At 38.9% G+C, this 14,364-nt stretch overlaps 1 protein-coding gene across 3 annotated transcripts in view; it reads right to left on the minus strand.

The window, feature by feature from the left end:
• Positions 1 to 332: 332 nt before the first annotated feature.
• Positions 333 to 14,364, minus strand: part of dlg3 (discs, large homolog 3 (Drosophila)) — a 187,947-nt gene continuing 173,915 nt past the window's right edge. For 2 of the 3 annotated variants that reach the window (XM_060832753.1, XM_060832754.1), the window contains exons 11-14: positions 11,827 to 11,999; positions 10,302 to 10,411; positions 3,443 to 3,534; positions 333 to 1,268 (exon numbers count right to left, since the gene is read on the minus strand). In XM_060832753.1, coding sequence (XP_060688736.1) covers positions 1,162 to 1,268; positions 3,443 to 3,534; positions 10,302 to 10,411; positions 11,827 to 11,999 — 482 coding nt within the window. In that variant the 3' untranslated portion in view covers positions 333 to 1,161. The remainder of the gene's footprint in view (positions 1,269 to 3,442; positions 3,535 to 10,301; positions 10,412 to 11,826; positions 12,000 to 14,364) is intronic. The other variant, XM_060832755.1, reaches the window with a different exon arrangement.

Genomic DNA, 14,364 nt, shown 5'->3' on the forward strand with positions numbered 1-14,364 from the left:
CTTGTACTCACGGTTCAATTTGGATATCATTGTTTTTGGATTGAACACTGCCTTTGAAAAGAGTCAAACTGTTACAGCCTCCTTATGATTTATAGATAGAACTCACTCAGTTGGTAAAGACTTTCATGGTTACAACATACATCTTTCTCATTCTGTTCAGTTGTTTTACTTTCACCTCGAAAACTTAAAATGCAGGTATCTTGGTTCCTAAATTAAAGGGGACTATTGTACAACAACTGTATGTCAATACATGAAAGGAACCAATACTTGCATTGTGTACCTACAAGTTGGATAGATCTGATTTATGATAAAAGTGTAGAGAGGTGGTAAAGCAGGTTACTTGACATTACAAATTAAAATTAAATCCAGTTGTTAAAGAGTGATCAATTTCACTAAATGGGAGACACAGGGTTTAGGTAAACACAAAAATACATTTCAGACATTTCATTCATACAAAGTCACATCAACAGCATCAATCTGAGCAATTGATACATTCTTTATCATTCACCTGCTCAGTTCTTATTGGAATCACTTTTCTTAAAAAAAACAGCAAAAAATGTAAAATGTCCATGCAGACAACCATGTTTTCATGTGTAAAACAATGTGCAATTTAATATGTTGAAAATTTTGTATATTTTCATCTACAGTACCATAATTATGATTTAAGATTCTTTTCCGATTTTCATTCTCTTATTCTCCTCTTGCAATGAGGAATTGTGTACATGTCTTTAAAAGCACTGCTATGTGTGATCACAGAAGAATAGTGGTTTTCTCTTCTTTCAAACCTATCTGTATTAGGAAATTTCAGATAGATTTTTATTTGTTAAGGAATGGCACCAACAGAATCCCCTGTGAACACAGGTCCTTTAAAACCACTGCTTAGTCGATATGAAACTCTCCAAGCTGATCTTCAGGTAATATAAATGTACAAACTTGTTACCAATCCTGGTCATGTTTCCTGAAGATGTTCTGTAAAATATTCAGGTGTGCATTTCCATGTCTTTGATGGAATTCCATAAAAACCATGCAGAATGGAAACAGCCACAGCGACGGTGAGGATTCATAACATAATGAGAAAGATAAAACTCGATATGCAACATATCTTAAAAGGAGGATTTTTCACCTCCCAACAACATCTTCCCTCTAAACATTGGGCCATGTTTAGAGTTTTTCAGATGAAGGAATCCAGATGTAGGGACCAGATTGTTCTTCAATAACCTGTTTAATTTTGTTGTAGATCTCTTCTAATGAGTCTCCCTGTACAATGGCTGTAGAAAAGAAAAATATTACTATATTAAAAGTAAAGCACAGCAAGTGTTGAAAACTTGCAAACATTTTTTAAAACATTATTTTAAAATTTAGAAAGTCAAATCAGCAATGAAAATTTGACCTTTTAAATAGTTGTTCTATAGTGTTGCTGAAAGAAGGCACGTTTTGTCAAAGCTTTGAGTCTTGGACTACTTGGGGAAATTTGCAAGAATATAAGGTTTGGCGCTTGCAGTAGTAGTTCCTCCAGCTCTAAGCCAGAGGGCCCAGGTTGAAGTCCGCCCTCCACCAGAGATGTGTATTAATATTGTCGAATGGACTAATTATAAAGTATCCACAAATTTAAGAGTACAACCAACATTTACAGTGCACAAGAAGTGTTTGTGCTACTTGGCTGACAAGTAGTTTATGATTGATAGAATTGAACCAGCAAATAGCTGTACTTTTTAAAACTGAAACAACATACACAGTGTGTAGTTATTCTGCCACCAAAGAAAAAGCCCGTTGTATTAAATTTCCAGTACTCACAACTGCACTAAGCTGCAATACAGACTGACAATCCTAAAGTGGTTGTCAGTGTTCTTCCCTGCTCATTCAGGATTATTTGATAAACATTGTCAAATTACAGAATCACATTTAATGTTAGATATTTGTGTTGCTAATATTGCAAATCTGAACTGCTTGAGTATAGTCAATACATTGCTCATTATGAACAGCTGAAACATAGAACAATACAGCACAGAACAGGCCCACGATGTTGTGCCGAACATTTGTCCTAGCTTAAGCACCTATCCATGTACCTATCCAATAGCTGCGTAAAGGTCACCAATGATTCTGACTCTGCCACTCCCACAGGCAGTGCATTTCATGCCCCCACCACTCTGGGTAAAGAACCTACCCCTGACATCCCCCCCCATACCTTCCACCCTTCACCTTAAATTTATGTATGACAAAAAAATCATACTGTTTTGATACCTTAGTTGAGAAATTGGACTGAGGGTTTTTTTTCTATTACTGTCTACTATAAACCTAGCTTCATTGGTCAGCATTCATGTCGGATTCTTACTGTTTCATGCTCTGCATGCTTGGCCTTAGTGGCAAACTGGTAAATAGTGCTCAAAGCATTATTAACTGTGCAACCATGATGCTGAGAAAAGGTGCATCAAAGTCATCTGGCAGAGATAATGGTGACCCTGATTAGATCATTCCTCACTATGTATCGTGCAAACTCATGAACAGCCCAAAAGCAGTTACTCTTGATCTTGACTACCCTGAAAAGGTAAGATATCTTAAATATTTTGAGCAACAGATAAAACCAGCTGTTAGATGCTACTGCAATGCAAAGCAACACTAACAGGCTGATGTCGCACAAATGTGTAACGTGGTATATAAATTTTGTGACAGTTGTTGCCAGGTATGTAGGTTATACATCCTAAAGACTTGGTAGATGGTATCAATTTGGACATCACTCCCTTGAGCTCAACAATTTCAATTAGGTAGCAGGAGCAATGGAAATTAGGATTGAAATCTTCAAGTTTAGTAAATTCAAGAACAAGATCTGGCAAAATAATTCAGGTCATCCAAATTGACTTGCATTTCAATCTTACAGAATTCTGTCCTGAAAAAACATACCATTTAATTTCAAATCCAATGCCCATGTTTTTCACATTTTCTTGATACATTTCTCTCTCCCTACCCTTTTACTGAATCAAGGATGGTACAATCTAAACTGTTTACTGATCAACTGTGTATTTGTTTTATTACTATTATGCTTTCATGTTTTAAAGAAATACTGCAATTGTCCTTGTATCTAATGTATTTCTATTTTGATATTTATAATTACAGCATCTTCAACAACCAGACAGGCTTAATTTATGTGTCATTTTTTTACATAAATACATTCTGTGGATTTTACAATTGGCCAGTGGTGGGCTCTTCCCTTTACAGTATGAATTCCTCTGGGAACCAGCTGTGGACAGTGATGAAAGGCCCTGAAACAGTGAGATGCTAAATGCCAGCTCCATTTAGCTACAGTATTCTATTAGTGTTTCAAATCCATCTTAGTTAACAAATTCAAATATTACTCGCAAGTCTCAGTTCAGTTAAACCCATCAAAATGCAGGAATTTGCCTTCCACTGATCTCAGCAGGTATCAGATTACATGCAATGCACCTACCTGTGAAATACTCTCCAAATTCTTGCTCTAACTTCAATGCTTTATCAAAAGTTTTGGTTGCTTGTTCTTCAGTTTGACGTTTATTCATCTCCCTGTTCAAAAAAAATCAAATAATTGTATCCTCCTTTTGCTTATTTTACAAGTAATTGAACAAATTATTTAATAATAAGACTTCTAGTAGTGGGATGGATCACATGCCCATTTATATGGTTAGAGGAACTATGAGGAATTTGGTTATGCTTTTGGTATACACTGCGATTAATGAATAAAGATCAGTTTGGGCAAATGCTGGAGGTGTGATGTTGAAGCAGAAAATTGGGCTTCATTAATAATACTTATAAGACAGCCTCTTTACAGTGGGAGGCAAACACTAGCTTCATGGAGCTCCATGATGTTTTAAAAAACTTTCAATTAAAAGATACATGAAAATTTCATGTATTAAAACTTATTTAAAACTAAAAGCACTATTGAGTGAAAATTGTTTTTTTTGTCGGCAATGTGTACTTTAAACTGCAAAATATGATATTTTCCTTTTTATCACATACCACCCCCTCAGAATTACAGTCCTTGCAGCAAGCACTCAAAAGTTACTTCTGGCAGTCCCCATTCTGCGGAGTACTAACTGTGATTGAGTCTTTGCAAAGTGCTTTTTTCAGTTATTTAAATCTACCACTAGGAGTGAAATCTGTTCCGTTGATACTTACCTGTGGCCATGCCAGAACAAATCTCCCAGATTCAAGAGAAAGTTAGAGGATGCATCTTTTCAACAAGCCACCACTGCCCCCTGCATCCAGCTGTGGTAGCTCATAAAATTGAGTAGCTTTTTCCTCTCTGCCCTCTGTGATATTCACTAACTTATAGGCAAATTTACTACTAATATCCTTCTTCCTGGTAGCAATCCACAAGGCCTGCTTGCTGTAGAAAAAATAGCAAAACTCTGCTGTGGCGAGACCAAACGTAGACTGGATAACCACTTTGTGGAATACTTCTGCTCTGCCTGCAAGAATGATTCCAATCTTCCAGTTGCTTAGCATTTAAATAAACCACCTTTCTCTCATTGCTAACATTTCCACCTTATAGCCTGCTAGTGTGTTCCAATGAAGATCAACATAAGCTTCACTATATTTTTTGTGTAAGACCTGTACCTAAGTATTTTGTACCTAAGATGGTGTCATATTGTAAACCTTTCACTTCCATACTTAAGTATATGTGACAATAAAGGCTATTCAAAATGAATGCAGTTCAATTTAAAACATGCGTAACAGTCACCTAAGCTGGCCAGGATGCTGAGTTTTTCCAGTTATTTCATTAAGATTGTTATTTTGTTCTTTTAATAGTGAAGTATCTGTGCACCCAGAAGAACAGGCCAGAATGGATAGCAGTAGGAAGATGTCAAGTGCAGAGGAAAATAAGAGAAAGGGGAAAAAAGGGCATTGTGAGCAAACAAGAGGTGGGACAGAGATAGGTGGGTGGCCAGAATTTTGTGGTCAAATCATTTGGGAGCCCTTTAAAAATGGTGGCCTAAATTGTTGACCCCATTCCTTGATCTACCAATTTTTCACCAGGATCTTCCAAGGGCACTGGCTGATTCTAACTGCTTCCAATGTGAAATCTTTCACAGTTTTCACAGACCAGATCTTTAAATGGTCATGAGGAAAGAGTGGGGAGTGTTGGTTATACCAACAGAAATCCAGGAGCCATAGGAACCAGCACAGATTGAGTTCCAGAATCTTCACAATAATGAATAATAATTACAAAGCAAATTTTCTTAAGTGACATTTTTCATTCAAAGGGAAAAATTTCAAACTGCCTTTTCTTTCCCCAGTCTTCTGTTTAAATAATTTATTAGTTTTTTTTCCAAACATTGACTGGGACCTCCATATTGTTAAAGGTTTAGATGGAGAGGAATTTGTGTACAAGACAATTTTCTGATTCAGTATGTGGGTGTACCTACTAGAGAAGGTGCAAAACTTGACCTACTCTTGGGAAATAAGGCAGGGCAGGTGACTGGGGCCAGCAACCATAATTCTATTCATTTTAAAATAGTGATGGAAAAGGATAGACCAGATCTAAAAGTTGTAGTTCTAAATTGGAGAAAGGCTAATTTTGACGGTATTAGGCAAGAACTTTCGAAAGCTGATTGGAGGCAGATGTTCGCAGGTAAAGGGACGGCTGGAAAATGGGAAGCCTTCAGAAATGAGATAAGAATCCAGAGAAAGTATATTCCTGTCAGGGTGAAAGGGAAGGCTGGTGGGTAAAGGGAATGCTGGATGACTGAAGAAATTGAGGGTTTGGTTAAGAAAAAGAAGGAAGCATATGTCAGGTATAGACAGGATAGATCGAGTGGATCCTTAGAAGAGTATAAAGAAAGTAGGAGTATACTTAAGAGGGAAATCAGGAGGGCAAAACGGGGACATCAGACAGCTTTGGCAAACAATTAAGGAGAATCCAAAGGGGTTTTACAAATATATTAAGGACAAAAGGGTAGGGAGAGAAAAAGCAAGGTAGCCTTTGTGTGGAGCCACAGAAAATGGGGGAGATACTAAATGAATATTTTGCATCAGTATTAACTGTGGAAAAGGATATGGAAGATATAGATGTAGGGAAACAGATGGTGACATCTTGTAAGATGTCCAGATTACAGAGGAGGAAGTGCTGGATGTCTTGAAACAGTTAAAGGTGGATAAACCCCCAGGACCTGATTAGGAGTACCCTAGATCTCTGTGGGAAGCTCGAGAAGTGATTGCTGGGCCTCTTGCCGAGATATTTGTATCATTGATAGTCACAGGTAAGGTGCTGGAAGACTGGAGGTTGGCAAACGTTTAGGGTGGTAAAGACAAGCCAGGGAACTATAGACCAGCGAGCCTGACCTCAGTGGTGGGCAAGTTGTTGGAGGGAATCCCGAGGGACAGGATGTACATGTATTTGCAAAGGCAAGGACTGATTCAGGATAGTCAACATGGCTTCGTGTGTGGGAAATCATGTCTCACAAACTTGAGTTTTTTGAAAAAGTAACATTGATGAGGGCAGAGCAGTAGATGTGATCTATATGGACTTCAGTAAGGTGTTCGACAAGATTCCCCATGGGAGACTGATTAGCAAGGTTAGATCTCATGGAATACAGGGAGAACTAGCCATTTGGATACAGAACTGGCTCAAAGATAGAAGACAGAGGGTGTTGGTGGAGGGTTGTTTTTCAGACTGGAGGCCTATGACCAGTAGAGTGCCACAAGGATCGTGCTGGGCCCTCTACATAAATCATTTGGATGTGAGCATATGAGGTACAATTAATAAGTTTGCAGATGACATCAAAATTGGAGGTGTAGTGGACAGCGAAGAGGGTTACCTCAGATGGGCCAAGGGCTGAGACGTGGCAGATGGAGTTTACTTCAGATAAATGCGAGGTGCTGCATTTTGGGAAAGCAAATCTTAACAGGACTTATACACTTAATGGTAAGGTCCTAGGGAGTGTTGCTGAACAAAGAGACCTTGGAGTGCAGGTTCATAGCTCCTTGAAAGTGGAGTCACAGGTTGATAGAATAGTGAAGGCGGCCTTTGTGATATGCTTTCCTTCATTGGTCAGAGTATTGAGTACTGGAGTTGGGAGGTCATGTTGCGGCTGTACAGGACATTGGTTATACCGCTGTTGGAATATTGCGTGCAATTCTGGTCTCCTTCCTATTGGAAAGATGTTGTGAAACTTGAAAGGGTTCAGAAAAGATTTACAAGGATGTTGCCAGGGTTGGAGGATCTGAGTTACAGGGAGAGGCTGAACAGGCTGGGGCTGTTTTCCCTGGAGCGTCGGAGGCTGAGGGGTGACCTTATCGAGGTTTACAAAATTATGAGGGGCATGGATAGAATAAATAGGCAAAGTCTTTTCCGTGGGGTCAGGGAGTTCAGAACTAGAGGGCGTAGGTTTAGGGTGAGAGGGGAAAGATATAAAAGAGACCTACGGGGCAACTTTTTCATGCAAAATGGAATGAGCTGCCAGAGGATGTGGTGGAGGCTGGTACAATTGCAACATTTGAGAGGCATTTGGATGGGTATATGAATAGGAAGGGTTTGGAGGGATATGGGCAGGGTGCTGGCAGGTGAGACTAGACTGGGTTGAGATATCTGGTCGGCATGGGCGGGTTGGACTGAAGAGTCTGTTTCCATGCTGTACATCTCTGTGACTCCACTGGATCATCTTCCTTTTTCTGTCTCTCAAAAATAAAATAACATTGCTCGTCTGTCTCATCTCTCCTTTCCTAAAGAATTCCTGTCCAGGTGGTTCCAATTCCTTCAATCACAGGTTTCTTCTTCCCTACTCTTAACCACTCTTACAGATTTAGTTCAGAAGGAGCAGCAAGATTGGGAGAAAGGATCTCTGGTGAGAAAGACAGATCTTTCAGATCAGGGCGGCACGGTGGCACAGTGGTTAGCACTGCTGCCTCACAGCGCCAGGGACCTGGGTTCAATTCCCGCCTCAGGCGACTGACTGTGTGGAGTTTGCACGTTCTCCCCGTGTCTGCGTGGGTTTCCTCCGGGTGCTCCGGTTTCCTCCCACAGTCCAAAGATGTGCGGGTCAGGTGAATTGGCCATGCTAAATTGCCCGTAGTGTTAGGTAAGGGGTATATGTAGGGGTATGGGTGGGTTGCGCTTCGGCGGGTCGGTGTGGACTTGTTGGGCCGAAGGGCCTGTTTCCACACTGTAAGTAATCTAAGTAATCTAATTTAATTCAAGGAATAGTTCCATTTTTCCTACATTGTCTGCTCCTTGAATCATCTCTGCAATGAATTTGCGCTGTCACTGACATGTTCATGAAGTCCTCCGTAAGACAGGACAAATATTTAAAATGGAAACTTCTGCTCAGAGACATTCATATACAATGATTACTATCCAAAGACCTGTTGTTGATGTGGCCTTCTCCTTGCATATATTCTTTGCTGCTCCACCTCAAACTACATCCTCAAAATAACTATATTCATAAACTGTTTTAAAGCCAGCAAACAGTCCATCCTACCAGCAAAAACTCTGCATAAGTCAGAATACTTTTAGTGTCCTTGGTGAGTAATTTTTCATACATTTGGCATCATAACTACAAATGATAAGAGACTAACCTCATTAAGGTCAGTTGGCTATAGCAAACCTTCGCACAGTTCCAAAATTACCTTAAACTAAGCCAAAGTTGAAACCAACTTCCTTCTCCAACTGTGGAAGAGAAATCCTCTCCACAAGATCTGGACTAAAGCTACAGAATTTTTCATATCCTTCAGCATCTATGGATAATTCGCTGCTGTTTATTAACATACCTCTCACCAGTGGATAGTCAATCTGCAGTTGGCAATGAAGTAGATAATATAAAGGTACAGAACTTGATCCACATAATCTTCAGGATATTTAGTTGTTAGTGACTGCCTTGTGTGAAAATAGTTCAAAACATACCAATAATATATGAAGAATTCCTATTTGTTTTTAAGTTTTTTTTTTAGCAAATGTATGCATTAAAGAATTCGGGGCTGCATTTTAGTCCAAGCAGTATTCAAATTAGTTTAATTTTTTCAGTACTTTGGTCATTTAAAATTGGCCTTAAAATGTCAAAGAAGTAAGCCCCTTTAAATTGTATAGTGTACATTCCTGCTTGCATATGAGGTTGCCAATTAAGTCTACCGTATGGTGAGTCAGTCACCCAGACAAGCTAATATCAACCATAGAAGTCTTAGTTAAATAGTTCATGAATTATTTTTCATGTAACCTGCACAAATTCTGGAGGCATTTTCAGTAATTCAATCCAATATGACATTTGGTGGACTGCCTTACGCTCACTATCAGCAATGCTTGACATCAGATGCTCAGTTTAAACTGATAATCTGAAAATTCATTGTCATTGAAATTCAAGGCCGATTATTTGTGTTGAAATTACAAGGACATTATCTTACAGGAGAACACAATTCTAATACTCTTCTTATAAACTGAGGCAATATATAATTCTTAGCTCTAACAACAGATTTATTGGAAGCTGTCCTGCTGAGTTAAATGGTGACTGACTGACTTGTTGATGTACTGACTTTTGAAACAGTTATTGTTCACACAGTTTTAGAAAAAGTAAAAATGCACAGCAATAGTTACTGTAGTGTCACTAGTGAGTTTTCTGCAGACACCACAGTCTTTCTATGTAAATAACTAAGTTTTCCACTGTGGAAGAAAGAAAAAATTCTGAAAGAACATTACTTTTGAATTCAACAGCGTGGAATTTTGCAGCATGTTCACTTTTAAACTAGATTAGATTAGACTTACAGTGTGGAAACAGGCCCTTCGGCCCAACAAGTCCACACCGACCCGCCGAAGCGCAACCCACCCTACATTTACCCCTTACCTAACACTATGGGCAATTTAGCTTGGCCAATTCACCTGACCCGCACATCTTTGTGACTGTGGGAGGAAACCGGAGCACCCGGAGGAAACCCACGCAGACACGGGGAGAACGTGCAAACTCCACACAGTCAGTCGCCTGAGTCGGGAATTGAACCCAGGTCTACAGGCGCTGTGAGGCAGCAGTGCTAACCACTGTGCCACCGTGCCGCCCTTTATTTAGTTTCACAAAAAGATTTAAGAAGTCACGAGGAAACCTTTAAGAATCAAAAGTATCTGCCTTTCCCCAAAAGCAGTCATGATGGCATCATTTAATCGAATGATATTCAATAAATCTACCAATATTCTGACAGTACTGCAGTGATTAAAGAAAGCCACTCACCACCAATTGTTTATGGTCAATTAGAGATAGGCAATAAATGCTGGTCTAGCCAGTGACACTTACATTTACTAAGCAAATTTTTAAAGTTCTAATTTGCAGCCAGTCAGAGAATCTCATACTTACATTAGGGATTGCACAGATTTGGGTTTGATGAAAATGGCAATTGAATAGAGTAGTGCAAGCTGTAACCTCTTGATTGCATTTCCAGATACATCAAGTATGCAATGTTTTCCCTACAAAGATAGAAACAATAACCTCAATAACAAATCTATTAACTTCAAGAATTGCAATTCATTTTAAGATGATATGCTACAAAAATGGGAACAGTTCAGACCATGAAGAGTACATTGTTCTGTGTTCTCCTTCAGGCTGTGAATCTTGCTGGTTCAAAGCTCCAAATATACATCTTAACAGTAAGCACTGAAAGACAATTGAATTGCAGAAGCCTAAAGAGTCTGGCTTGACACTATCTCACATAAGGCATGCCAGCAAGTATCATTGGCTAATATTGAAAAGCTAACATCCAATTGATATTCTTTCTTGCTCTCTAGAGCTAGAGAAATCCTCACTGCTGCATATATGTCAAGAAAAACAAGGTTTTTCTTGGATTTGTATACATGTCACCTTACAAAATTGACAATAGATGATAAGCTCATCAGCTTCCTAAGCACAGTGTTGTATCTTCACACACTTTTTTTTTAATGAGAATAATTTACCTGCCTGACATACGTTCAAGCTTCCAAATGATCAATACCGCCCATTCTTCTTGGGATAACTCATTTCAAGAAACATATATTTTAAAGCCGAGTTATAAAAGCTAATTTACTTTGAAGATTGAAAATTACTGGGTAAATTGGTTGCTGCGGTGAGGGGATGGGAAAGAGAACTTGCCCTGTAAATTCAGCTGGAAGCTGACTCAACCATTAGAAGTCCAGCTACTCCACTGCCCATAGCACACTGTGGGTGGGCAAAGTTACTTTATCACAAGACTATGTCTTTCTTGAGGGAGCAAATCCTCTCCTCACAATCTGCCAGCTAATCAGATTGGCTGATAGCTTGTGATATTGGCCAGTACTACTGGAGCTAAGTAATGGGTATTATTGGTCGTGTAGGGCAGAACCCTGAGGTGATTCCATGAAACATATCCAGAGGACTGGTTCAAGGATGTGTTTGAAAAGCTTAGGAAGAGAGGATTAGGTGATTTTTTTTGAAGAGGAGAGGGTAGGGAAAACAGGGAATACTATTTTTAGGGGATTGCCTCCACCTAATCTGTAAAGTGCATTTCCCGAAGACTGCACGGATTTTCCCCTCCGTGTCTTTTACACTTTTTACAAAAAATGCAAATCCCATTCCCACCCACCTGTCCATGCCACCTGTTGTTCTATGACTCACGATTCTTCCATTACTAATTAAAAATACTTAGCTGTATTTTCAACACAGTTTGTTTCACGCAGAGTGAATTTTGGTACTGAAGAATGATTATCTAAACTCAAAGGAGAACTTATGGAAATGTACCATCGTGATGAACAGTATTCCACTGTATGTACAGTTTGCACAGCAATTTAAGAATAGATAATGCATATTCCTACTAATGGTCCAACTAGCTGTTAACTTCCCTTTAACCAGATTTTTATTTAACTGTACTCACCCTTTCAGCAACAGCTCTAACAGACTGAATACTTGTCCCATATAGGTTGTCATTATATTGGCCAGCTTCAATGAACTTATTGTCCTGAATATCTTTCTCCATTTGCTCCCGGGAAGTCACAAAGTGATAATCCTGCCCATCAATTTCATTTTCACGTCTTGACCTGGTGGTGTCTGCAAGGCAGAGACAGCAGTGGATTAAATTGTATTTCATCTGATACAGTATGAATTAATTGAATTTATAGCACTGAACCAGGCCAGTTGGCCTAAAACCATATGCCAGTGTTTAGTTCAACTTGAGCTTCCTCCAGCCTTTCCTAACTTAACTATTGTGATGTAAGGTACACATTTTAAGATTATTTATCTTCGGTTTTGAACTTTGAAATGGTGACTTGGCGGTTTTGGTATGAAAGGTTTATTGATTTAACTTCTCAGTATTTCTGGAGCTATGATTTACACAAAAACAGTATGAAAAAGGGAGTCTTTAGGGAGATAGTACGTATTTGTTCACATTGTAAGAGTTTTCCCAAAAGACACAGGATTTTTTTATTGGGGTATTTAGGGGAAAATTAGTAGCTTGTCAACTTTTTGCTGCTCAGTTCAGAGATTCTCATTAAAGTTAGTCATGTAAAACACAATTTCTACTAAGAAAGGAGATTGGTTAGAAAATAGACTCCCTAAGTGTAATGACTTTAATTCTAAAGTTCCAAACTGGAAGTACTGAGGTAGAACCCTGAAGAGGTATTCAAAATTGGGATAGACTAAGCTCAGTTGTATGATTAATCAAGGAAGAAGTCACCAAACTCACAAGACACAGAACTGAAAGAAACAGTAAATCATTTAAGTTCCATTCCGAGAAAGTGTCACAATCCAAAACGTTAATTCTGATTTTCCTCCACAGATGCTGCTAGAGCTGCTGAGCCCATCCAGCAATTTGTTTTTGTTCCTGACTTCCACTATTCACAGTTCTTTTAGTTAATTATATAGATGTGTTACAGAAAGAAATTTTCTGGTGTTCGTGCAGAAATGGTGTTAGGATAGATAGGATTGTTATTTTTATTTTACATCTTTAAATTTTTCAAGTTGTCTTTTATGTAAATGGCCTCACTTATTCTATTTTACTTTCTTTTAAGCAATAAACTATTGTTAAAACCAAATCTGCAGCATTGCATACCTACTTTTCAGTAGGAGATCACCTTATTAAATTAAAACAAAAAAGAAATTATGTACCAAGCAAGATTTAGTTCTCGGATCTGACTTGTCCAGTTATAACATCAGCTAAGATCTTACCATTATCAATGTAACACTTTATTCCCTTCTCTCATGTTTTTCTAGCTTGCCCTTAAATACACAAACACTATCTGCTTCAACTGCTCTGTGCGGTGACACTCTCATCACTGATCTTGATTGATAAAATGCTCTTTTACATAACCTACACTGTATCTCCGATTCATCAACACCCAACTTAAGTACTTAACTTGAACATACAATCACAATCTCACACAGGGGTGTAATTTTAAAGACCCAACGTATGAACATTTCCTTTAATTACGAACAACTGCTTTATACTATCCTTCATAGTGTTCCATCTTGTATACAAATTGACTTGTAAATGGACTCCAGATCAAAACCCATTCGCAACTCAGGGACTGCCTGCATTTGATTTCTCAGAATCAGAGAACCCCTATAGTGCAGACAGAAACCAATCGAGTCTGCACTGAGCCTCCGAAAAGCATCCTACCCAGACCCACTAACACCTTCAACCCTGCATTTACTATGGTTAATCCACCTATCCTGTACATCCTTCAACACAACAGGGCCATTCAGTGTGGCCAATCTATCCACCTTGCACGTCTTTGGACTGTGCAAGGAAACCAGAGAACCTGACAGAAATCCACTCAGACAGTCATCCAAGGATGGAACGTCCCTGGTACAGTGAGGCAGCAGTGCTAACTACTGTTCCGCCAAGCTGTCTTGTACTGTGATCACAATACAGTTGAAATCCACGCTTGTCTAATTTCCTCTAAGTAAAGTGTATTTGTACAGGTACCCAAGTATGAGTTTGGGTAATGCTGTGAAACAAAACCTTCAGTACACAATGGAACAAGCCCTTCTTGTGAGAAGCAAGAACTGAAAACACATTTAAACCTGTGAGTGGGCCACATATAGTTAAATAATATCTAAACTTCATTTAAAACAAATTTCAAATATAAAAAGGTAGAGATTCCTCATGTACACAAAAGCAATTCCTTCTTCACATGACCCAGAGTCTCTAGGTTTTAGATCAGGTAACAGCCTTAGTTTTTATTTGGACACAAAAAATGCAAGAACAGTGTAGGCAGATGTTGCCTCATGTCAAGGACATTAACTTGAAAATGCTGCCACTAAAAGAATGACTGGAGACATGAAGATAATGAACCTCTGCCAAAAATCTATGAAGACGTGGCATACCCCACAATCAGTGATAGCTTCTAAAAGGAAAACAAACCTGAAATTTAAACCAGACATTGGCAGTCAGGAGAAAAGAACTAAGTGGCGA

This window comes from Hemiscyllium ocellatum, chromosome 11 (genome assembly GCF_020745735.1).
Source record: "Hemiscyllium ocellatum isolate sHemOce1 chromosome 11, sHemOce1.pat.X.cur, whole genome shotgun sequence".
Lineage (NCBI taxonomy): Eukaryota > Metazoa > Chordata > Chondrichthyes > Orectolobiformes > Hemiscylliidae > Hemiscyllium > Hemiscyllium ocellatum.